The sequence below is a fragment of the Micropterus salmoides genome, unplaced genomic scaffold (genome assembly GCF_014851395.1).
Source record: "Micropterus salmoides isolate LMB-PRFRI ecotype aquatic unplaced genomic scaffold, ASM1485139v1 Ms_hic_scaffold_15, whole genome shotgun sequence".
In the NCBI taxonomy this organism is placed as follows: Eukaryota; Metazoa; Chordata; class Actinopteri; order Centrarchiformes; family Centrarchidae; genus Micropterus; species Micropterus salmoides.
Genome location: NW_024040596.1, coordinates 21,166,000 through 21,191,812, shown reverse-complemented (window position 1 = coordinate 21,191,812; position 25,813 = coordinate 21,166,000). Strand labels below are relative to the sequence as shown.

Genomic DNA, 25,813 nt, shown 5'->3' with positions numbered 1-25,813 from the left:
GAGGCAGGGTGCTCCCTCCAGCCACGGCTGTCATCCAGCTGATCGCACACACCCAAAAAAAATCAGATTTTGTTTTTTTTTACTTTGAACTGTATCAGACAAGTATAGGCAGCCCTGTATTGTAAATGATCAGCCCCCCGACACTGAAACAAAGAAGCCCTAGATTGGTACAGGCTTCACATCCGATTTGACCTGAACACATGTCCACATTAAATATCCAATGGGTTGCAGAGATCCAGGGATGTAACTCCAGCAGCAGCACCAGAATGCAAGTTACAAGAGAACTGTCTCAACTTTGTCTGCTTATCTAATCCCAGATATGAGTGCTTGAGTGATGAAGCATGCGAGAAATATATATATATATATAGATAATTACCACAAGGATAATTTTTGCTTTTGGGATGATGCCTTTTCACTGCTCAGGAACAAGCCAAGCACAGCTCTTATTTCACCATCTATAAGTATCACAATGAGCCTGGTATCATTTTACTGGTAAACAAACTTTACTTTTTTAATGCATCATTTTTCATTGTTGTACATCAGCATACAAAGGATATCGAGTCAGTAGCTGCATCACATGCAGGATACCAGTGACGTTGGATGGCTTTTGTGTACACTTAGCAGGCTATCTCACTCAGTGTACAATAGTGTTCAAGGTTCAAATTGCTACTTGTTACTTGTTGTTACTCATGTCAAAGTTGTGCACAGTTACACTGAACACCAGTGTGATGTGTATCCTTCCTGCAACAAGTGGAAGGTATGCACTTATGATATAAACGGTACTGTAGTACCAATGGGTGACTAACACATAAATTCAGTTATTTTAAGTTTGTTTGTTGCTGTGGTATACCGGATAATAAAAAAAAAGAATACATCTGTCATAATTCAACATCTATAATAAGTTAATAGTGTATATAAAATAGTCAGATTAGATCCACCTTTACCTATACATTAAATTTCAGCTTACACCTTAATTTATCGGTGATAATTATTTAATGTACATCATTTTCTGACACTCTGAAAAGGAGCCGTCCTGCATTCTGACTACTACCGCTTTATTGTCCCACCAGGGGAAATTTGATTTGCAATAGGGTTAAAACAAACATACATGAGGCATAAATAAAGATAAGAACAGCCGTTATATACAACCTCTCTTTTTCGTCTAAAAGTACTCAATAAGTTGAAATGGTAGCCTCAACAATCTATCATTCTGAACAGCAGCTCAAGCTCAGTGCAAATTTAGGGCATTAATTGCCGTGGGTGCAATGGAAAATTTGTATCTGTTCGTTTTTATTATGGGCAATCTGTATCTTCGCCCAGAGGCAGAAGAACAAATTCCTCCAAGAGAGGGTGGTCAGAGCTGGCTGTAATAGTCTGAGCCTTAAGTATAACTTGTCTTTTATAGATGTCTGCCAAGGAAAGTTGTTTAGTTCCAATTATTTTGCTGGCTACCTTAACAATGTTAGACAGTTTATTTTTACTTTGCACCGTAAGATTCCCATACCAAGCTATGCAACAAAAAGTTAAAATTGATTCAATAAAAGATTTATAAAATAGTCATCAAAGTTTTGTCCACATTAAAAGTATTCAGTCTGGGCAGAAAATGAAACCTCTGAAGACCCTTCTTGCAGACAGCAGAACTGTTAAGGTCAAAGTTCAAGTTTTTGTCAATAACTGTTCCTGTACTTGTAACACTCCACTGTCTCAATAGGTGAGCCCTTGATTATCGGAGAGTTTGAGTGGGGAGTTTTTCTGAAGTCTATGACCATGTTTTTAGTTTTAAGGACATTTAACTTCAAGTTAAAGAAGTGGTGGTCACACCAATCAACAAAGTCATTCAAAACAGGCCCATGGTTGACCTCTCCATTCTGGAGCAGACTGACTAGAACTGTGTCATCCGCGAACTTCAAAAGCAACCTGTTATTGTGGTGAGTCCTACAGTCATTTGTATATGGGGACAGGACACACCCCTGGGATGAGCCTGTGGATGACAATTGCTTCTGAGACAGAACGCCATTAACGCTGACTGACTGGGGCCTAAATGTTAAAAAATTCAGTACCCATTTTATTATACCCGGATCAAGGTTAAAGTGGACACAAAATTCCTTACTAAGAGGTGTGTTTGGATTGTATTAAATGCTTACTTAAACATTCTGTATTATCTATTGTGGTACTACTTCTTTTACTTTTTTTTTTTACACCACTGATCAAAAGGAAAAAAACTGAACAATGACTGTCATTTGTAATCAAAAGAATGCAAAACATGGTTACTTGCGTGCATGATTCACATTACTTTTTAATGGCCAAAAAAGCATCAAGGAAGTTCAAAGTGTGAACCACCCGTGTGTCCCCAAATCCATGCTTGCTCAGCAAGTCTGCATACTGGCTCTCTGTCTGGGCAAGCATGTTTAAAGACTGCAGAGCTGAGTAGGGTGTCTGTCCATCCAACATGGTTTCAGCTATGAGCACTGCACATCCTAGGAGCCAACAAAAGAGATTGTTCAAGACCTTAATTTATAGGAAAATTATAACAATATCCTCTTGTGTAATACCTCAAATATATATTTCCACTTAAGCTGTCTTCACACAACACCAAAATGTTAAAACAAAGACACTTTTTATTGGTTCACAGAGGCTGCCTTACGAACTCACACTTTATCATCAAAACATTCCTGACTGTAGTCCTTGATTTTAGCAAAGGTTACCTACAGTATGTATCACAAGAACATCCATATAGTGTTGCTGAGGGTGTCAGTCACGCTTTGATGCAGAGCATAGCATCCAGGAGGTTGTCTGTATGTCTGACATGGGCTGTTATGAAACCATGGCTCTTCAAAAGCAGACTGTATTCTGTAGTGCTCCTCTGTTTCCCCGCGCTCATGCTGAGGGCTTGGAGCAACCCACGACTTGGGCCACTTCTGTCTTCATTCAGGAAGATCTCACTTAGCAGAAGTCCGCAGCCTGGCACAATGGTTCAAGGGCATGATATGTATGCAGATGTAAAACTTTAGAACACAATAGTGGTGATTTTGTAATCCCTTATCCCCTTGCATTCCTTTGCTTTAGGCAAAGATCAAGAAGAACAAGGAGGAAAAAAACTAGCATCAAGTCGCTATTTTGGCATTGAATTTGTCAGCTTCTTGCAAAGTGTGGTTTTACTTAATACTGAAAAACCGGTTACAGCTGCAGTTCTTAAACAGGTTTCAATGAAACTAAAAAGCAGTGATTTTACCAGAATGCTGAAATCAGTTGAAAAGGAAAAACAGACTTTTGCCATCTACTTTCAGTCAGATCATTATACTAAACATATGTGAAGAATATATTTGAATTATGTTCATTGTTCAACATATGTAGTTTAAAAGGTGAAAAGACTGAAATGGCCTTTACCTGGTGTGCACACATCTGCGATTTTACTCAGCAGAATATGCACTCTCTCATCAGGCCAGTCATGGAGAATTCTCGCCAGGATGTACAAGTCTGCTTTGGGCAGCTCATCTTTAAAGAAGTCTCCTTTTCGTGCAGAAAGGAGAAAGCCATGGGTTATAGTCACAGAGTGAGTGATTTTTTATTTTGATATGAAAGACCCACAAAATAAGCTAATTACACTGCATTAGCCTGCTTTGTGGCATTAAAAATCGTGGCATTAAAAATCGACTGTCAGGACTGTTTTTTGATGCACATACACAAACTGACCTGCAACAAATGATACCCTGTTGTCTGCGTGCAGAGGATGGAAATGTTCACTCATCTCAACAACAGCTGGCAAATCAAATACTGTCACAGATAACCCAGGGTGGGCTTTCGTAAACTCATAGGCCATGGCCCCAGTGCATCCTGGGGGGAAAAATCAAAAAGATTATACGTGAAAGAATGGTTTATTACTTAAGGACATAATTTAAACCTGTAAGTTCTGTCCTTACCTCCAAGGTCGCAGGCAGTTTTAAAACTAGAGAGGTCAAAGGCTGTTGCTACAGCTTTTCCTGTAACTTTAGCAATGCTGTGCATGGCACTCATGAATCTCAGTTTCACTTCTTGACTGTTGTAGAAAGTATCCTTTAAATAGAAACAAATGACTTAGAGGAACGAAAAAAGTTGACAGAGAATTCCCCCTCTATTTTATCGATCTGAGGCTGAACTTGGAGATAATCACCTGAAACATATCCTTAGATTTCTTGCCAAAAGCCTTTTCGTGCTGGTTGGTTCCTTCCTGCACAGCACTCTCAAGGTGAGAAAAGAGAGACCACACTGTGTCGTTACAATGCTTGATGTAGCCCTGCAGCGAAAAAGGAGCATCTGACAGCAGAAAACGAGTGGCAAGAGCTGCGTTCTCGTACACTGGCTTCTGGCATGCTGGGAGTAGAAACACCATAAAACGTGGTTCATTTTAAGTCAAGTATTAAATGCTATCACTTTAAGGTATTAAAATCATCATGTAATAGGGATCATCATGTAATGATCAACACAGATAAATGCTGACTAACTTCTCGCTTTGCTCTTCAACAGTCCCAGAGACACACAGGCTTCCAGCAGGCATTCAGTCCCCTTCACAGAGGCTTTAATCTCCTGAGCTACCCGCTCTGCATCCAGTCCTGGCCTGCTTTGTAGCACATCGAACACACACAACTTGGATGCAGTGAAGAGTACCTGGAACATTTTGGGAAAAGCAGAATTGATCAAGAAGCAAAGTTTTATTTTTATTATTTTATTTATGTGAATTTGGTATGTGATTCTAGATTGCCTGGTGCTTGCAGATTGAGTAGATCAAGAAACACATACCAAATGGTGACATCATTTTTTTCATTTCTGTTCAATAAAATCTACAAATGCATGTGTTCCACTGCAGATCGATACCAGCATACTATCGAGTACATTACAGATCCAAATAGGCAATTTTTCAGAATCCTAAAGAATAAATGTAACATTCTGGAAAATACGCTAATTCACTTTCTCGTCTTGAGAATTAAATGAGAAGATCAGCACCATCCTCTCTGTTAAATATAAACCAGCACCTGTAAAGGTCACGAATTAACACATTATATCCTCCTCTCTGAAGTCTTGTGTAGTTTCTAGAAAATCAGCATAGTTTCCAAGAGGTTACTGCCCCCACAGATTTAATCCCACATATAACCCCCTGTAAAAAAAACACAACTTGTTTTTTTCCAATTTGGTTTTTGTACAGATATAATAAACAACATATAACATTTTAATTAATGAGCTTTAGAGGTGCTGGTAGAGGTGATCAACTTTGGGAGCCAGACAAGCCATTTCCCTACGCTTTCAATCTTTGTTCTCTGCTGGGTTAACTTCTCCTGGCTCTAGCTCCACATTTAATGTACATATATGAGAGTGGTGGCAGTCTTCCCTCTCTCAGCAAGAAAGCAAACGAGAGTATTTCCCAAAATGCCAGACTATTCCTTTAAGTTGAGCTAAACGCTTCATTACATCCTCACAAAGTCAACTACAGCAATGTCAATTATTAAATGAAAAGCATCACATTGAGCTTTAACAGTATAGGAATATACAGTTGATCTTTAACCTTTGAGGCTTTGAATCCATCCATCAATTCAATGATTTGCTGCAAGTCTTCTTTTTTTACTGGGAGTTCACTATCCTCCTTCTCCGTCACATTGAACTCAGTCACCTGCCCTCTACTGGTCATCAGTGATAATGTTGTATTCTCAGAGTGTTGGAACTCAGCCTCTCTATCATCTGTATGTTTAGACAGGCTGTTGACCAGCGTCCATGAACTTTCACTGTTGTTCTTTTTCACCTATAAAAGGGAGACTGTTACTTAATAATATCAACAACAGGTCACAGATTTCTCTCACAGGGTGAGAAAAAATTACCTTAGGGACGGGACTGGCAGAAGGGCAGGGTGAGGGGTTGTGCTTGGCTGAAGAATTGGGACTGTGGCGAGACAGAGCTGGTGGGTTGGGTGGAGGCTGAGTGAGTATTGAGGTGGTGTGAGTGCCGTTGTGGCTCAGGCAGCCAGGCAGACTTTCCTGGTCCAAGGAGGAAGTACAACGGTTGTAAATAATGTCCAGCTGCTTGCAGAAGTGGTTAAGGGGGAAACCCACAACATTGAGAAAGTCTCCATGGACATATTCCACTAGCATGCCACCGAGAGCCTGAATACCATAGCCGCCAGCCTTGTCCCTGACACACACAGACACAAACATTTCAATTACACAGCAACATACACTCTTAATACAAAAACATGTGCACACATACACAAAGGGGCTGTATGTTTAATAGTACACTCTTCAAATGGAGAACAAATTAAACAATACACCTCATCTGACCCAGTACAAGATTAGATTTTTTTGCTGACACAATCCCTGTGCAATAGGACATGGCAAACACAGCTGGAACAAAACTCGGGCATCAAAGTCCAAAAATCAACAGGTTCATGTGGCGAACATCCACTTGAATGACCTCCATTGATCAAATGCTTGGTTAAGTTACACCAAGAGAAATCAATAGCTATTACATATGTGCACATGTGACAGTTCAAGCATTCATACTCACATGGGTTCACCACTATTGATGTACTCCCACAGCATTTCTTCTGAGAGATCAGCAAACTTCACCTTTGTTTCTTCGTAGAAGTCAATTAACTGGTAATCCACTTCTTCATCTGAGAGGCACGGAGGTTTAGAAATGAAATATGTCCACTGATGGAAACACTACATTTGGCCAGTAAATTCCTCCTATATCCATTTAGGAAACTGGTATAGAATCCTCCATTACTTTGTTTTCCCTCACAGATATTCTTCCTTACTTATAAGAAATTTAAAAAATTAAAAAGTACCTAAATGGGCTCAACTGTTCTAACTACTTTGCTTCATCAAATCCCTTCAGAAAATAAACCATAAGTCTCACCATTTTCACTTGTGACTTACTTTCTTTCTCATGGCAGAGGACAATAGCTACACCAGTGAAGACACTGTGCTCTTTACCACTCAAGCTGAAACAGAAAAATGAAGAAGAGAAACTAAACAAGATCTGGTCTTTGGTTTGCGGTTTCTGTTAACTCTAAAAGTAATGTAAATGACACTGACCTTGACAGCATCCTGTAAGCATCACGTTTGTCTGCTGGCTTCTCCAGAATCATGCCATCTACAGTCTAAAGAATTGAAAAACAATGACCAGAGTGACCCGCCCTAAAAAAAACTCATACTGCAGAAAGTAAGCAGATAAAACACTGTAAGGCTTTCTTTCTCTTACCACTATAGTGTCTGCTCCGATTACTATGTCTGGAGTCTTCAGGTGATTCTAAAGCAAATGCATATACAATATTATATAAATTCAACAAGGTAATATACACTGTATATTGTCATACACAAAGAAGCTTAACTCACAAAGGGCATCCTCCTGGCCACCTCCAGGGCCTTCTGTTTGGCTGTTTCAACAGCATACTCGTGAGGTGCTTTGAAAAGTCCCTTGTCAAGAGTTTCTTTGAACCAGGATGGTACAACCTCAAACTGAAAGCCCTGAAATGTAAAAAGTTATACTTCAAACCACATATACTTCTTTTTTAAAATAACTGACCAAAATATATACTGCGTAGGATGTTTTACAGCTGAAAAATAAACTTGTCAGTGCTCTCTGGTGATGTATACTGTTTCTAAATAACCTCATACACATTTTCTGTACTGCAGTTTCTTGTTACATTCAACCAATGTGTACATTGATACAGATATATCTCTGCTAAGCTAAAATTGACGAATATATCAGTCTGGCTGATTTATCGTCTAGTTATAAAATAAATACTCATTATCATTATATTCATTATCACTGACACCAATAGTGACAAAATAAGAGATGTGATGCATTTTCATTTTAGCCCAAGGTTTCTCAACAGTTTTGTTAGGACTGCACATGGGCCGATATTCTGATTGGATCATGGAAGATTTACAAGACCCAAATTTGTTTTTGTTGTATTAGTTTGTATAAAAAAAAGTCAAGATGTTTGAAAAGAGAATCCCTGTGCAAACTTGTCCAGATTAATATGTCTAATTGTATGCGTTTACAATCAAACTAAATGTAGAGTTGTTGTGATATACATACAGTTCCTTGAGTTTAACCAGAGGGTAACATACCACATTGCGGAGAATCTCCAGTCTCCTAGGAGAAGCACTTGCCAGCACGACCAGTTTACCAGAAAGCTTGGAAATGACAGGGTTCAGCACCATGGTGGCCTTATCATCTAACTGCCCCTAAAGTTAGGTTAAGGAGTTAAACATTACAGATGTGGCCTAGTTCATGTAAAAGAGTCAGCAATACGGAGTCAGATGACTGCAACTATTCAGTTATGCACTGTCACAGAGGACAGGTTCACATAACCTATTGCTGAAACAAATAGTTGATTAATTAATTACTCAATCAACATAACATCTATTGTATCAATCAATCAATTAAGTACAAACACTCAGTGTTTCCAGCTCCTCAAATGTGAGTACTTGCTGCTTTCCTCCGATTTAAATAATTTAAAATTGTATATTTGGGGGTTTGGACGGTTGGTTGAACAAAATAAGCAGGTTAAAGACCTCACCTTGTGCTCTGGGATATTATAATGGGCATTACTAAAATTTTCTTAAGGTTCATGGTTTAAACAATTAATCTATAATCAAGGTAATTGTAAGTTGCAGTCCTAAGCCAATACACAGCAGATTAATGCATTAAAAACAAGACAATGAGCTGCTGTCACTGCTGTTAAGACAGCTCCACTCACTGTAATTACATAGAGTAACTTCATGTATAATGTAGCCATGTCAATAAAGTTACAGCTTTCCCAAATTAATATCTAATGTCAATATGTGGTTTCTCTGAAGTTAATCACGTAACATTAACGTTACTAAATATGTTTCAAGCATTTAACCTAATACTATAACATACGACATAACGTTACATAGTATCACAACTGTGCTATCCTACATATGCTGACTTGGTGTTACTATGAGCCTCTTTACCGCAGGTGAACGAAACGTCACTGTAAGGTGAAGCAAGTTCACCCCCCAAAAAAGGACACGGCTGAATGAATACAGTCACTAAAAAATAATGTTACATTATAGAAGATTTGCAGTAATGTTACCTTACCTGCACAAGTCAGGAAACTGACGGGGATCGCTGCTTGCTAGAACGATCAACGTAATGGCGCATACGTGATGACGTTTCATAATGTGGGCGGGTCCACCAGTCTCCCACCGTTAGCTATGGAAGCCCGTTCTCGCCAATGTGATGGGGAAAAAAACGATCCTATGACTCATTATTATGAGAAACTTTCTCAATATAATGACTTAATTATATCAAAATAATGACTTAGGACTACTTTATTGAAATAATGAGAAACTTTCTTAAAACAATGATATAGTATCTCAAAATAACTTATTATTACAAAACAATGAGATTAATCATTATTTTGACAAAGTTTCTCATTATTTTCACAGTATTTCAATGACACAATTGGCCAAATTGCTTTATGTCTAAGCAGATACTCTGATAGCTCCATTCCTTTTCTGCCATACACTGCTATAATCTCAAATACAAAAGGTTTAGGACTCTATCTCTCTGACACAATCAGTGATAACATACCACTTTTACCTCTTACAAACTTTCCGACCTCATGTGGATGCTTGAAAATCTATCTGTTGGTGTCACAGCTAACATTCCAACACTCACTGTCTGTCTGAATAGAAACACACTATTCTTCCTCCTTTTCTTTTTAATTTTCTAATCCTCATGCCCTCGTTTCTAACTTTGTTATCCTCTGACTCCATTTCTAGCCAGTCCCGCATTCCCAGCCGGCAAGTGCCACATACAGCTACTACTTCTTTTACAACTGCTTCTACTACTTATAATAATAATAATAATAATAATAATAATAATAATAATAATTTTATTTTTGTAGAGTAAGAAAACAAAGAAAATGAACATAAGAATAGGAGGACTTTCTGTCCATTTCTCCCATATAAGGTGAAAAGGTCTATACCCAGTCACACAGTACACTGTGATTTACAGAGAAGTACAACTATGTTCGGGCAGAGAAGGCTATATAATATATACAATACATAGATTTCATTCACACTTTATCTACACGTGTGCATGCTACATATATTGACAGAAAAAAACTGTTAAGAAGCTTGTGGCAGATAATAAAATACATATACAATAAACATTTTTTTCACTCTTTAAAATAACACATAACATAATGCAATAATAATGAAGTGTGCAAAGTGACTCAGCTGCTGTCGATAATCATTTGTGGCGCACATAAAAATACATGTAAAAAAATTATCTTGAATGTTGAGCCAAGAAAAGACATTGCAAACGTTTGACACACTCAGGGCAACACACACTTTTTCTCTCACTTCTTTTCTCACATCTATTTTATTCTTACTGTCGCTCCATTCTGTGGTCTACTGTGGCATCAAAGACACCTTGCTATGCTCTCTCTCTTGACCTTCGAAAGTGCAATGTGCCGAATACAAACTCTCTCTATGCTCCATCCTCATTGAGTCCCCACTAGTCAGGCTTTGCAGATTCATTATCTGTCTCACCTTTTGTCTAAAATCCTTGCAAGCAAAGTAGTAAATGAATGGATCAAGGCAGCTATTCAGGCTGCTGAAACAGAGAGACAGTTTGTAGGCCATGTAGAGAGACTGACCATAGAAGATTCTCATCACAGTATGACTCAACAGGAGGATGTTGTTGGGAGCGAAGCAGAGGGTGAAGACCAGGAGCACAACGAAAGTCAGACGTATCGCTCTCTCTTTCTGGGCAGTCTTTGAATCTCTGGTTAGTTTGTGTAAGATACTGACATAGCAGAATGTTGTGACACAGAAAGGGAAGAGGAAGAGGGCAAACACCATGGTGAAGAGAAAGGCAGCCCAGGCTGACTGGCTCGGGAGCATGTTTTTCTTCAACATGTCAAAGCATGTGGTAATCCCGAGTTCAGGAATGTCAAAGGTCAGGTCTGTGGTCATCAGTGGGTACAGAACGCTCAGGACCAAACCCCACATGAGGAGGCAGCTGATGACAGCTATGGACTTCCTCTCCCTGGTCTCCCTGAATAGCATGGGCCTGACGATTCCCAGGTAGCGGTCAATTCCGATGGCCATCATGGTCAGGATGGAACAATACATATTGGTGTAGAAGACGAGGGTCTGGAAACTATAGATTGATAGATAGAAGAACAGTGTTTTGTTCAATAACTGGTTAAAACAAAGTCATCATCAAAGGAGTAGTTTGACATTTTGGCAGATTTTATTACTTTTGTTTTGCCTTTTTAGGGTCTTGAAGCTAAGCTAAGCTAACTGGCTGCTGACTGTAGCTTTATATTAAACAAACAGATATCAGAGTGGTATTGATCAGATTTTTTCTCATCCAACTCTCAGCAAGAAAGCCAATAAGCATATTTTTCAAAATGTCAAACTCTTGGTCTGTGGATGTACACCGAGTAGCTGTGGAAACAAGGTTTGGCCTGAGAAACAAGGTAAACAAGGTAAAAACTTTCTCTCAACTTTCTGTAGATCTCTGTTGTTAACACCAATCCTACAGCAATACTTTACCATTGTTCTGTAACCATAAAGAATACCTGCACATCATGGGCCCCAGACTCCAGTTGTATCCTTTGAGCTGGTAGGCAATCTGAAAGGGCAGGGCAGCGCCAACGGCCAAGTCGGTGAGGGTGAGATTAATCATGAAGATGATGGAGGGAGTCTTGGGGGAGGTACGGAAGAGGAGGAGCCACATGGAAAGGCCATTTCCTACCAGGTTAATGGCAGTGACTATCATGTAGATGACAGAGATGGCAATGCTGGTGTTTATGTCCTGAAACAAGGCAAGGGTGGCGTTGTCTAGCACAGGGCTGCTGGAATTCCCCGTCATGATTGGATGGGAATGGCCTCTCATCACCTGTGTGCCAGGGTTTAACAAAGACTTGTGGTGGGTACATTTTTCATAAAAAATACTGGTGGAAATAAAGCAATATTATAGGCAATACATTTTGATGTATGCATATCATTGTGGTATAATTGTTTTGCAATATTTGAATCACAAATACACCATACCACATGTACCTAACAATAAAATACTTTGTCCAGAGTAATGTATGCCACAGAATGCAATCTTTCCTTTTTTGCATGTGCAAAACATATAGATGTCAAGGTTTGAAACAGATCCAGCAGCAGTCACACTGACTTACTATATGTTGTTGCATGTGGGCTAGCAGCGCATGTGTTGGGTGGAGTTTTCACACAGGAAAAAGACATGCTTGATTTGTGGTGAAAAGTGTCAACTGTCGTTCTGGGTAGTTGTAGTGTACAAACAACACATGTAAAAATATAGACCCACAGTTCTGCCAATGATTCTATTGTAAAAAGCTTAAACTGGGAGGTGAGGCTCAACTGAATTTCGTCTTTGCGAGATAGTTAATGTTTCAACCTGAAGAAAGAAGGCAAACACTTTCTCTTACACATTGTGCACAAGAGGTAGTTTAGGGAGTTACCACAAACCAAACTGAGGTGAAATCAGCAGACACATTCAGCCATTTTAATTTTTACTGGAAGTTACACAATGGAAAGTACACTATTAAAAGTGATCAGGATGATAACAGTGACACATTTTTGGCAATAATGCAATAATGACGAAAAGCAAAATTTTGGGTTATAATGTGTTTTGTAGTCTGCCTACCACTCACAGGGCTTTCCAACACTTCACCCATTCACACACGAACAGCTTATTAGGAGCGAAACAGCGCTTCTCATCCAAAGGCCTCACGATAATACTCTCTCTCTCACACACACACACACACACACACTGCACCTGGAGCAATTTAAAATTCAGAAACCAAGGACACCTTGACTGAACTGTGACTGCAGGGAATAAAACCTTCGACCACCCGACTTTTAGAATCCCGGCTCTTCTACCTGAGCCACAGCCGCTCCTACTGTTTTTATATTTATACTTTCACAACATAACCTATCTATGTGAGTGTGCAGTTATATCTGCGGGTATGCCATGTTACTGTATGCAGCCTACATTATACTAATGTTGTAGCTAAGTCAGATGTTTAGTTCGTGTGGCCACTGTGTGCTGGATGTGTGTATGTGTTAAAAATCGGAATAAAAATGCCCGGGGGGAAAAAAAGAAGAAAGAAAAACACATGGTGGCAATCTTTCACTTTCCTGGTTTAAGCCAAAAACAACATGTTGATCAAAGTGCTTTTACTGTTCACCGTTAAAAGCAAACATAAATACAAGAAAATAAAACAAACAAAAAAAGTATTAAACAACTGACACGTGGTGTAGTTTAGGCCCATTTCAAGTCAATAGTAAAACTGTAAAAAATATGATCATAAGGTTAGCACGTCTCCTCATAAATCTCAGTAAAAGTCGGTTGAACACTCACCTGTATGAACAAGGAAAGCAGATGGGACAGGAAGGCATCATATGAGAACCAGTTGTAGATGCAGGTACAGATATTTTGTCTACTGGGGAAATGGGGTTACAGTGCCAGCGTGACAGAGGAAATGCATCATGTGACAATTTTCATCCTACCAACTTCAGAAACAGCTACCCCTTAGACTCAGTCTTGGATATGACACAACACGCATATGTCAAAGACTCCCCACATGGCCTACTCAACATGATAACTTGCATCATTGCCTTATTCCTTAAGATGTGGTTTATGATTTTATGACACATGGGAAGACTGAACACTAGAAAGGGCTTACAGGAAAGTAGTACAGTCTGTACTATTGAAGGTGTTGGGAGTTTCTGACATGTCAAACGGTGTAACTTTATCTTTTACTCATTGTCAGTCATGTCACTGCTGTGATTGAAATGGGAAGAAACACATGAGAGATGCAAAAGAAGAATAAATCAAATAATATATTATTAATATAAGTACACGTATAATTAGTGCCAAGGCACCACAAGAAGGGTTTGAGGTGTCAGAAGTTAGTATCCTTTACAAATCACACATTCACGGTGTTGTATGAAATTGTTAAGTAAAGCAGAGCACCCAATTTTAACTCAATGATCACTAGATTCACGGGATGTGTTTTGATGGTGCTGGCTTCCTGTTGATTATCACAGTTCTGCTTTATCTCGGTGACAGGGTGAAAGTCACTGTCTGAGAGATAATTTTGATTATTGCTCAATGACTAAACTAAAATTATCCAAACAAGTATAAAACATCAATTACAACATACCTTCTGCCTTCAGTTATTACTGTGATCTCAATTAATATTTAGAGACATAAAATGCTGAGTTTTATTTAAGCTTTGGATAATCTGTTCCTAATGAAACAGCCAGGCACTAATGATACTGCTGTGTAATAATATATTGCTGACTATAACTGACTCATATCTGGAATATGTAAATGTGACAATAGGAAATGCTGCAGACAAACGTTACCTCACCCAAACTGTCAGAGAACTATCACAATGACTGAAAAGCGTATCTCTCATAACGGTAGAAGAGCTTTATTTTCTCACAACATAAAGAAGAAAAAAATTATACAACAGATATGATGTTAGGTCATGTGCAAAAATAATACAAGACTTGTTAAACAGACTATATTACTGTATCAATATTTGTGTCTTTTCCATTACATTTATTTGACAGAATTAATAGAAAACCATGCACGTAGCATAGAAAATTCATTGTTTTCATTTATCTGTCATACTTTACATTTTATTTCTAGGAAATGCTTTATATAAATGTAGAGATTGTGTTCTTCTTGGCTCACGGGTGACCATGTACAAAGCTTTGCTCACAAAATGATTCTTGTCTCTTTTGTATGACACTCTAGAATGAGATGGACCAAATGTAATAAAGACAGGTAAAAATTTGGAAAAAGCTGCAAAACACTGACGTTGACCAAACGTTGGCATTGTCCTCCTTATCAGTAACAGCTCTTCCCCTTCTCATTTTTGACTTTACACAAAAACATCCTGTGTTACATTTTCTACACCCATTACTTGTAAGTTCCACTTACATTATATTTCATTTTAATAAAATCTATGGGATTATTAAAAACACCTAGGTTCAGCGGAGTCTACAAAGGCTTAGTGACAATATCTGTTGCAGAGGACATGATTTCACCAGCAAACTGTTGATGGATACCAAACGTGAGCTGCCCTGTTATGGGGACACACTTCAGAAACATGATGACCAAAGAGGATGATGCTGGACTGCTTCATGTGATAAAGCTTTAATGAAACTGAAAGCTAGCTAGCAGGAAGCATTTTCAAAAAATAAGACTGCATAGTACATAAAATATACCAAAACTGTGTGAGAAATCAACTTAACTTAAGTTAACTCTTGTGCTATCATAATGGTAACTAGTACTGTTTGCCCCTGTTCTCAGTATTTTTCACCAAGGTTATTCCAAGGATTCAACCCAATGGTGCACTTTGATAATTCTTTGAATATGTGAGACAGTTAAACTAACGATTGTGTTCTAAAAATGTTCATGCTCCAGCAAAACAAAAACATTCACCAGCATTCAAAACTCTGACTTTTATTACACCTAACACTGATGAAAACTACTATAAGCCTGTTTGCTTTTGAAGTGCAGTTTTCCCTCAGTGGAGTATTATACAATGTTTAAAAGCTCAGTGATAACCAAACAAACCATCTACATAGACTGAAAAGTTCAATGATGTATTTGTACTTTCTATAAACATCCAGATTGCTCATTGTTCATCTTTGCTTTTCTCAAACGCCTTCTCTAGCCCTGTTGCAAGAGCGACCGCCTCATAACAATGCTCTGTCCCAGATTCAGGTGAGTGTCCCACAGGGATGCAGTCATAGCCTTTGCCTGTTGAGCTCATGCGCTTTCTGTTGCGTGTGCCTGGCTGATAGAGCTGCATGGCTGGACGGTCCTGCAGGGAGACAAGAGAGCAGGGACATGGGAGAGACAAGCAGCACACAATTTGAATATATATATCTTAATATATACACACTAATTAATTTCATTATCCCACTGTTTAAGAGTCACACAGGACTGAAGTGTATCCCATTAGCCCTGTGCTAGCAGGTACAGAAAATACCCCGGTTGTCTGACACCACAGGCTGTTAAGTCTCATGCTCACTTCCCTGCGTAGTTTCAACTAGGGCTCTGAGACTCTGCCAGGAAGTCATAAAAAACCTCTCTTTAAGTCTGTCAGCCTTGTCTCTCCAAACTGAACAAAAGAGACAACATAGTGAGTTAAAATAAAGACTTTTCATTTTATTTGGCTTGCTTTATATTTCATGGATTTGTTGAGGATTTGCATGAGTGTCTAATGGCTATATATATATATATTGCATTCCAATGTTTACTAAGTAGCCTGAAGAAGCACCAGAATTGTGGATGCATTAATTCTAGAGGTGGAAAACGGGAATTGCCTTTTCTGATTTGAATCACTTTGTTCAGTTCAGTTCTAAGATTTGTAGTCACTGATGATGTAGTTAGTCCACTTTCCTAAGCTAAGTGAACGCATCACTGTTCAAAAGCACTTCCATACGCACATCAGTAAGTGAACACATTGATATTAATGTGGCCACAAAGTTTTACACTAATTTTGACAGCCTTCAGTTCAGCAGGACATTTGGGTACGAATTCCCTGAAGGATTGCATGGCTTTTGTGGATACTAAACCTGCAAAAACAAACAGCATAATTATTAAAGCACCCGCAAAGAGTGAAACGCACCCCTGACTGCGCTGCCAAGCAAACAGCGTGTTGGTGCTCTGGTGCTATTTGCACACAAAAAACATGCATATTACCTATATGCACACATTTGGGGCAAAATTAGTGTGAAATACTTAGCATCTTCAGAAAGTTGGTGGTAACTAAAGGTCCTAAAAATACCTGGGCTTGATTCTACCCTCCTTGATAATTATCATCCGATTTCAAACTGGTTTACATCAGTATCACAGAACTGAGACAGCCCTTCTCAAATCACAAATTATCTCTAAATGAATACTGATGCAGGCATGTGTTGAATTCTTGTGCTGCTGGACTTAAGTGATGCCTTTGACACAAATGATCGGGACATTCTTTTAGATAGACTGAGGCGCTGGTTGGGTATATCTGGCATTGCACTAAACTAATTTTCATCATATGTCATTTGTCTAAAAGGAAGTTTTGTATCTCTATTAACAACTTCATGTTGTCTTTGTCACGAACTCCCGGTCGTGACCCTGGCCTTCTTGCTGGTATGCGTGTGAATGTAGTTTTTCTGCTGTGTGCTTGTTTTGGTTTGCGTCTGTCTCTGTGTTTCTGCTCTCTCCCTCATGCTCTGAGGCTGCTGGTGGGCATGGTCGCCAGTGCTCCGGTCTACTCACCTGAGGCACATCACGTCAATCAAGCACACCTGTTACACATCCTGCAATCTACTCACCTTTAAAAGCTAGACCAACCTTCCAGTCCCTGCTGGATCGTTGTACCACTCAGTTTGAGCATATGCCAGCCTGCCTATACCTTGAACTTTTGCGTCTAGTCTGTTTTTCTGAGGAACTGACCCTGGACTCAGATATCTCACCAGCACCAGAAGACCCAAAGCACTGGAACCTAGACCACAAACCCTCTGACCAACCAGAACATCATCCACCCAATCCACACCCCTGTTGCACTTGTCTTGAAAATATACCTACTTTGTAGTGGGACAACGGTGTGGATTTGTGCATTTTATATTAAATAAATTTGGAGCTACTCCAAATTCCTCTTCCTCGCCCAGAGAGGAGCAGGGGGGTTAAAGATCAACTTCAACAGACTGCTGAAGAGACCCCAATGTAAGGGGGGTGGAAAAGTTGCTTTCTCTAAGTGCTATCCCTGACCATAAAACTGGCACCTTTTTGATCTACGAAGCTGATAACGTGGTGCCTGACTGTTAAACTGACAAAAGGGAAACTAAGGTTTCCTCATGTAACCTGAGCTCCCCCAAGTGGACGAAATAAGTAATAAATTACATACCATCGTTGGAAATGCCGTTAATGTATAAATATCCTGACCAATAATGTGACAATTGTTTCCTGTAACTTAGAACGGTACAACTGTTTGACCATTGAGGTTTGATTGTAATACGCGCAAATAGATTTCTTTTCTTTTAGACATTAAGTTTAGAAAGGCAGTCCCTCGGGAAACCTGAAACGCCCTCTGGGAAAAACGCCCCAGACAACAAAAGAGCGACACGTGACGTCGTTCGCTCTCTGCTCTTCTCCTCCCCTCGTGCCCTGGTCTTCCGCTCTGCTCTCTGGACGCTTCGGCACGCGTCCGGCGTGCCTCTCCGGGCAACGCCCTAAGAGTTCGGACAGCACAACAGGCCTTTGTTCGCTTGAACCTACGCAAGCGAAGTGCCGCGACCTCGATCTGCCCCTCAGTTTGTTTTATTTTTTCTTTCTTTCTTTTGTTTTGTTAAAGTTATCAGTCCGTTAAGTTACACTGGACTAATTCAGGAACGACCAAGTTCCCTTTTAAGCTTGTTCGCCGAGCCAACTTCACCGAGGTCAGACCAAGCCAAGTGGTCTCGCCAACGGCAACGAAGGAAACCTGAAAACAGCCGAATTGCCAGACGGAGGAGGCGTTTTCTTCAGTCAGACACGGAGAATCCCTAGCAAAAAAACAGGATCGGGCAGCTAGCGTGGGACCCGTGCAACAGACCAAAGCAGGCCGTCGACAAGCCTTAAGACCTAACAAACATTCTGTGGTCAGAGAAGTCCCGTAATGTTAATATTTCCTTTTAACTCCTAAACTCATAGCTTACTTTCATTAGTTCTCCTATGCCGTATGAGTCAAATGCTTCCGACAATCGAACCTCCATTCCTCATTGTTCAGCCATTGTTTATTTTCCCTGTATTTAACCACCCTTTTATATCGCATTAGTTAGAGAATAAATTCACTGTAATATAATCAAGAACTGTGTGTGTTGCCTATTTCCACGTCCCTGCCAAGAGAATTGACCCTTTAGATATGAGACTGACTGATTGATTTTAGATAGTTTAGCGATTATTAACTAACTGATCACTAGTAATAATTGTATAATTATTAAAAACTACCTAGAGGTCCGGAGACTCTAGGATTATAACAACTCCGGTGGTGCCCTTTTAACGAGAGCTTTTATGGATTTATATTTTCTGAATATTAAAATGCATAATTGTGTATTAATTCTCATAAATTTATTAAAATTCATAGCTAAAATTTAGCCATGCTACAACTTAAACTGAACTTATCTCTGATCTGCGTTTGAGTTCTGTCCCCTGGTCCTGACAGTCTTTTCCCCATATCAATTGTGGTGTACTTCAAGGATCAATTCTAGAACCAATTTTGTTCTCCCTATACTAAATAAATATAATAAATGTAAACTTTACCCCTGAGCCACTAGGCCTACCTACTTTTTCTTAACAGATTGGTTATGTAATATTTTTAATGATTTATTTGCTGTGTGTTGTGCACACTGAAGTTAAATGCAGCTGCAAGATTGTTGAGACAACAGGTGTTAAAAGGTAGAAGAGGCATTTTGAAAGAAAGACAGTTAGCTAAACCTCAAAATAACTCATTCTTCACCAATTTATAAAGCAGTCATACAATAGTATTATCACTGTATGAGAAATTGCATTAGTATATGGAAAAGTTTCTCTACGCTAAGACCTTTAAATCATGGCTCAAGGCAATGGACACAAATACACTGAAAGTAAAGAAACATGATTTATGTGAGGTGATCATTATCACTTGTAAACAACCACATATCAATCATTACCTTAAACACAGTTACACCATGAGAAACAAAGCAAATAATTTTCACCTTCCCCCCCATCTCATGCTCACCTTCTCGCTCACCTTGTTTCGGAGGCGTTCCTTCCTGTTACCCAGGTCCTCCCTGTCCTCCTTTCCAAGTTTGTCTCCACTGTCAGGGCAATAAGAATAGCCATGATGGTGCCCTTCTTTCTTGGCTCTGTCCTGGCAGTAGCCCTTCCCCCATTTGGTCTCATCTTTGCGGTGCATAAACTTGTCAAATTCATAGTGGTGTCGCTGTCGTTTCCTCTCTTCGTCTTTCGGACGGTGATCCTTATCTCTCTGTCTCCGGCCGTGCTGCTCTCTCTGTTCCTTGTCACTCTCAGGCTGACCTCTAGTGGTCAGAGCAGAGATTGAATAGACACTAGATACAGTTTAATAATTACACAGGCATAGTTGTTGTTATGAGAATACTTGGTACCATTTTACAGTTAGGTGTATGTTTTTGTACTATAAAATATAGATGTCTATTCACATCTAAAACTATTTTCTTTATTGTCCTTGAATGCGTTCATACAACGAAATGCTGTTGGAGCAATCTCATCTTAGCAGCTTACAGTAACGATAAGCAGAGTAAAAGTCATTGGTCATCAGTTATAGCACTTAATCTAAAAAAGATACTTAAATATAAAATATGAGAATAAAAATAGACCCCTCCTACCCCTACTTACTGCCTGACCCCTTACCTTCTGGAATTAAGCAGTATACTAACGGTAAAAACTGCATGATTTCATGTCTCATTGTCACATTGACATATGTCAGTAAGTGCAGGCTTTATTGATCTCCTCTGTAAAGCATTATGGGTTATATTATGCTATCAAGCTCCAATATCCAATATCAAAAGGATCCCTTTGGGTTAAATTGGGAGCTTGTTAAAAATAAGTCACATTGGCAGAAAATACACACACCTACAGATTGCCTGAAAATGATTTACTATTAAAGTTACTAGTGACTTTTTTTTACGCCCTATATATGCCTGAATGTAACATAGTACCACATTTTATTAGTGACTATCTCACATTTCACCCTGTAACAGAAAGTTGCCCAGTGACAGTGAAGGATTTTATAATAGTTACTTTTCTTTGGGGTCCTTTGACTTCATTTGTCCTCCAGCTTTCTCCCATTTGCCTCTGTCTGTCTCCCCAATGTCACTCTTGTCTTTTATTCGGTCTGAATCCACATCGTCATCCCTGTCACTCTTCTTCAGGAGCTACGGCATGCAGATAATGCAAGAGGCAACAGAATCCATAACTATGCTACAACACCATCCAAAGAACAACAATACATTTTACTAGTTAGAAGTTACTGCAAAATGTTTTTTTAATGATTAAGTGTTACCTTGATTTTGATATCTTTATCAGACAATTTCTTCTGCTTCTCTGCGTCTTTTCGTTTGCGTCTCTCCTCCTCTCGCCGCTTTCTCTTTTCCTCCTCCCTTTGCCGCTTCTTTTCAAGCTCTCTTCTTCTCCTCTCTTCTCTCTTCTCCTCTCTTATTCTCTGTAAGACGAGATGTGCCACATTTTAAAGCATTGTAGGTATTTTCTTTACATTTAAATATTTATTTTTTCCCCCCTTTCTTACCTGTTTCTCAATTTTCTTATTCTTGATGTACTCTAACAGTGGTGTTGTCCGTTTGGCTGAAACCGAAAAAAAAGGGAGAGAAGTAAATTTACAATACGTCTAAATCTTGAAACCTGTAATGATTCACGGGAAAATAATCATCTGTATATATTGTACTGTACCTATGAGTTCTCTGGTCTTGGCCTCTATCTCTCCCAGCAGAGTCTCAGGGTTGGCCATAGACTTCTCCTCATCACAGGAGTAATTCTCCAAGAACCGCTTATATTCCAGGTCTGAGGGAATGTCAAAGCCAAGATGAATGTGAATTATAGCAACATATGTTGGCTCATCAGAAAATGCAAAAAGTATATAGACTTTCTGTACATCCTCAATCCATTAAGGTGCAATATATTTGTAAGCTAATGTTTACGCTACAATCAGGATAGATTCTAATGATGGCTCAATACCTTCTTCAATGCTCCCAGCTTTGGCATCTTTCTTTTTTAGCTTCTTCTTGGAAATCTTCTGGAAGGGGGCAAACTCTACCACTGCAGGATACTCCTGGCCTGAGTAAATATTGAAACAAGAGGCCATCATTTACCGGGACCAGTTATCAAATAATAACAATGGCAACAAAAGCTCTACAGCCACCACTCTGTCCATACAATTCAGCCTGTAGCTGTAAAACAAACACATCTTTGTTTGCATTTAATATAGCCGAACGGGTTGCACTGTGTGACCACCTTTATCGCCACCATACTGGCAACAACGTCAAACAGAAAACAAAATCAAGAAATACCCTTGTTGTCAATGAAGACATAACCATCAAATCGGTCCCTAAAGAGCAGGATATCTTCATGGTTTTTAAAATTGATGTATGCTCTGCAGAACAGGTGGGGATAAAGACTGTGGAAAGAGCCAAAGAGAAAGAGGGAGAAGTCAAAAACATTCTTATGTAATGGAAAAAGCCATAAGATTTGGTATCGTATTGCAAGTGTATATAGTGTAAGTTATTTGTTTATTGGTTAAAATGGATACCACCTTTGATCAGCTGGAAAGAACTCAAAATAGTCATAGGATGGAAGCGGACTGAGATGTTCTTCTAGCTGGTCCTTTGACAGGTTAGGGGGAAGCCTTCGAATCACCACCTGTGATCAATAATTTATATGTTATCTTTTCAGTTCAGGTGGACAAACCTTGTGGGTAGTGCAAGTAATAATGCATTTCTGCAAAAAGGATGGTTCAGGTTTTAACATCTGTTGTTGGGATGTCACTTTTTCTTGATCTCACAGAAACACAAAGAGAATGACATCATGGAAAAAGCTCTGCTTAGAAAAGTGGGGTCACTCAATGTACAAATATAACTCCTTAAACCTCCCCGACCTGACTATGGGCCAGTCATTACAAACCCATGCTGTGCAGGCAACATTGTTAAAACCCTCGAACGTTAAGAATTGTATTTGTTTTTGCTCAGGGACTGTGCATGTTAATGAACATCAGTATAAAAATGAATGTAAACATACTGGAAATTATCAAGAATACAAATTTGCATCCGTAGTCCAAATTTTGAATACCAGTTCCAAAGATTCCAAATATGTTAGACTGACTTTTTGGGGAGAGGTGTGTAACCTGATGCATATGACCCAATTCATCCACTGGCTCAGCCATTAAAAACAAACAAACAAACAACTATGGAGCCTTTGGTTTGAATATTTTTCACTTAACAAACGGTTTGAACAAACTGAAACAGTTTAGAGATGTGTGTGAAACAGCTGAACTAGTTGACTTATTGTTCACCTTAAAGATACTTCTGGGAAAATATAAAGCAGAATTTTTATTTCATATTAAGGCCTTAAACAGAATACAAAACTGTAACACAGACAAAATAAACATTTTAAAGGCATGACCTTGGGATCTAGGACCTGCAGATCTCTTAGACGTTTTGACATTATTGTGCAAATATTTGGCAGTCAGAATTTACTACATTTCTTCAAACAATGGCTGCAAACGGTATAAATCATTTTATGAAATAAAGTCAGTGGGAAATGTGAAATTTAAGCTGATATGAAGTTGTAGGTCTAGCTGACAGGTTGGAGAATTTGCGGGTTCGTCGTGAATCCTACAATAATCCTACTCCTGTCGCTGTCCGCGGTGCTGAAATGATCCCACCTCCCTCCATGCCTCCTCCGTGTCCGTTTCCCACACAGCGTAAACAATGCGCCACATCGCAAACGCTCCATCACCTACCTTAGTAAAAACCTCTTTCTTCTCCTCTCTCTGTTTGAGGTTGCCAGGGGTGTTTTCCTGATCTTTTGGGATGTCCCTAAACTGTATCTCGACGACGCTTTTCTCCCTGCCCACGGTCATTTGGTCCTTTTCAGACCTCATTTCTCCCCATCTCCCTCTCGCCAGTGTTAAGTCGCTGCGTTCTCGCGAGATCATTGCAATATCGCGAGCGGAGAGAAATTTTAAAAGGTGGCTTTGAAATCGTGCAACGCTTTCTGCAGGCATATACCTCCTGGGACGTGTGAAATGGGCATGAGTTAAATGCACTCTTCTCTGGCTGCCTTTGTTTTGGGTATTTTAGAATTGTTTTAGATTTTTCTTAGACAGTCATCTGAGCTCATAGGCCTACACATCACACTACAACATTATTTGATCTAATAGTCTATTGCATTTTAGGCTATTTGTAATTCAGGGTGGGGTGAACATATTGTTATAGCTGCATCCTGTTCAAGGGTCGCAAATTCAATAGCTGTAGGGGCTGCATTCTTTGTTATGTTTGCTATAATTGCTTTGCGATATTGGGGGGCGCTGGGTATGTCTAGTATTGCTTTTTTTCAAATGTCAAGGGGAGGATAAATAAAAGGATAAATAAAATGAACTATGTAGATCAATTGTTTATTTTTTTAAGTTTTAATCAATTAAAAGTACAAAGATATTAGCATTAATGTCCTTAATAGGCCTACGTAAAAGCAATAATAGGCGTGAGTAACAAACACCAAACACCAAAGTCGCCTATGTGGTATGAAAATAAACCGATTTCAACCTGTTCTGATTAATATCCCACTGCCACGCTATAACTGCAGGTTGGAGTCAGTTAAGCAGTCCCGGTGCCACTGTGCAGGTCCGGAGACGGGCTGCGGGGCTTCATGCTGAACTGATCTGCACAGCACGAGTTGCCTGGAGGCACGCTGTCCGCAGAGCTCCTGGTTTCAGGGTAGGAGGACTGGCTCACTGACCAGCCGTGGACATCTCGGCAGGGAACTTAGGAAAACAAGCAAGAAGGTCAACGACACTAACTTTTCAAATGGAAACCTGGGGCGTTCCTTTAGCAGTGGCTCAATTTAATGTACAGTTTTCACTGCCTTTTCCTGGAATTTAATGGTTTTAGATATTATTCAGGCCATTTTCCAGAACCCTAACGTTACATTACTAAACAATCATCACACACTCAATGAGTAAAGCACTTTAAGATGGATCACTAAAAAGCGTAAAAGCACGGTAGAGTAGGCTACTTCACCACGTTTCAAGTGCAGGAAATTGCTTTTTCTTTTTTATGAACGGACCGCCTAAACTCACCAACGAGGAAAGTTCGCCTGCCATTGCCCGTCTCCACACATAGCCGTGGTCTCTCTGGTGTCGACACGGAGCTCTTCGGGCTGGGAACAAAAGTAGAGCAGGTGTCCAGATCCCGGCAGACCTTTTCTTGGCTGTAAATCACGGCCGACTTAGACGGAGTACAGCCCATCTGTCCTTAAGTTATCAATGCTTCTCCCCATTGGAAAAAAAAGTCCCAGGGGGAAATGGAGAAATACCGGATCTAAAGGAGTTGTTATTATTCGAGGCTCGGGAGACTTCACCCCTCCCCTAAACCGGAACATGACATTTGAGAGGAGGGTCTGAGCTCCAGTCCAGTTCACACTACGTGGTGTGGACTACATCACTTGGCATGTTTTTCTCTGGAGGGGCTGGGAGTAAGCGGTAGATTATCCGTTGTTATTGTTAAAGCATCGCTGCACAGGAACTGTGACGTGCAAATTTCATTGGATTCACTGCAGAGATAAATCCCCTTCCATCCATAGCCTACTAAAGGTCTTGTATCACAATTAACCATGTTTGTTGTAGGCCAGGTAGATTAACATTTAACACTTAACACCTACAATATGCTACCATTGTTTCCCACAAAAACTTTACCAATTCAAATACTTGGCTTATTTGTAATTGCTTACAGCTATATTCTATATGAGCAAATATCAGGATAATTATCATCAAATCTTGGTGACAAATTTACTTGAGTATTTAAAAGCACACTGTAAAATGATTGTCTTGTTTGTTCAAATCATCAATTCAAACATTTAGTGGTTTATTAGAACATGTGTTTGTAAGTATACAAGATCTCATGCTGCAACAATTTTTTGTCAATATGACAGTAGATAGAAAATAAAAGGCAATATAGAACATTTTCCA

The 25,813-nt window shown here is 39.5% G+C and overlaps 3 protein-coding genes across 7 annotated transcripts; all 3 read right to left on the bottom strand.

Annotated features, from left to right (window-relative positions):
* Positions 1 to 481: 481 nt before the first annotated feature.
* Positions 482 to 9,195, bottom strand: asmtl (acetylserotonin O-methyltransferase-like). 3 transcript variants are annotated; one of them, XM_038721002.1, is made up of 16 exons: positions 9,100 to 9,193; positions 8,103 to 8,219; positions 7,362 to 7,493; positions 7,228 to 7,275; positions 7,062 to 7,126; positions 6,903 to 6,967; positions 6,529 to 6,637; positions 5,847 to 6,156; positions 5,537 to 5,770; positions 4,482 to 4,644; positions 4,151 to 4,350; positions 3,921 to 4,053; positions 3,694 to 3,834; positions 3,388 to 3,510; positions 2,710 to 2,961; positions 2,336 to 2,477 (listed from the first exon to the last, which is right to left on the bottom strand). In XM_038721002.1, the coding sequence occupies exons 2-15, from the start codon at positions 8,193 to 8,195 to the stop codon at positions 2,756 to 2,758; spliced, it is 2,022 nt and encodes a 673-aa protein (XP_038576930.1). In that variant the 5' UTR covers positions 8,196 to 8,219; positions 9,100 to 9,193; the 3' UTR covers positions 2,336 to 2,477; positions 2,710 to 2,755. The 3 variants fall into 3 exon arrangements, with proteins under 3 accessions (XP_038576932.1, XP_038576930.1, XP_038576931.1); XM_038721004.1 differs by lacking the exon at positions 2,710 to 2,961 and having other exon boundaries at positions 482 to 2,477; positions 9,100 to 9,195; XM_038721003.1 differs by lacking the exon at positions 2,336 to 2,477 and having other exon boundaries at positions 2,599 to 2,961.
* Positions 9,196 to 9,875: 680 nt separating this feature from the next.
* On the bottom strand, positions 9,876 to 13,575 carry p2ry8 (P2Y receptor family member 8). Its single transcript, XM_038721005.1, has 3 exons — positions 13,411 to 13,575; positions 11,597 to 11,916; positions 9,876 to 11,172 (listed from the first exon to the last, which is right to left on the bottom strand). The coding sequence occupies exons 2-3, from the start codon at positions 11,911 to 11,913 to the stop codon at positions 10,419 to 10,421; spliced, it is 1,071 nt and encodes a 356-aa protein (XP_038576933.1). The 5' UTR covers positions 11,914 to 11,916; positions 13,411 to 13,575; the 3' UTR covers positions 9,876 to 10,418.
* An 892-nt stretch (positions 13,576 to 14,467) lies between these two features.
* Positions 14,468 to 25,601, bottom strand: upf3a (UPF3A regulator of nonsense mediated mRNA decay). Of its 3 annotated transcripts, none has more exons than XM_038720999.1 (11): positions 24,926 to 25,601; positions 23,591 to 24,610; positions 22,385 to 22,491; positions 22,143 to 22,249; positions 21,811 to 21,909; positions 21,526 to 21,636; positions 21,365 to 21,420; positions 21,122 to 21,280; positions 20,860 to 20,993; positions 19,817 to 20,117; positions 14,468 to 15,892 (listed from the first exon to the last, which is right to left on the bottom strand). In XM_038720999.1, exons 2-11 carry the CDS (start codon positions 23,852 to 23,854, stop codon positions 15,704 to 15,706), a joined length of 1,527 nt encoding a protein of 508 aa, XP_038576927.1. In that variant the 5' UTR covers positions 23,855 to 24,610; positions 24,926 to 25,601; the 3' UTR covers positions 14,468 to 15,703. The 3 variants fall into 3 exon arrangements, with proteins under 3 accessions (XP_038576927.1, XP_038576928.1, XP_038576929.1); XM_038721000.1 differs by having other exon boundaries at positions 19,829 to 20,117; XM_038721001.1 differs by lacking the exon at positions 23,591 to 24,610.
* Positions 25,602 to 25,813: the final 212 nt, after the last annotated feature.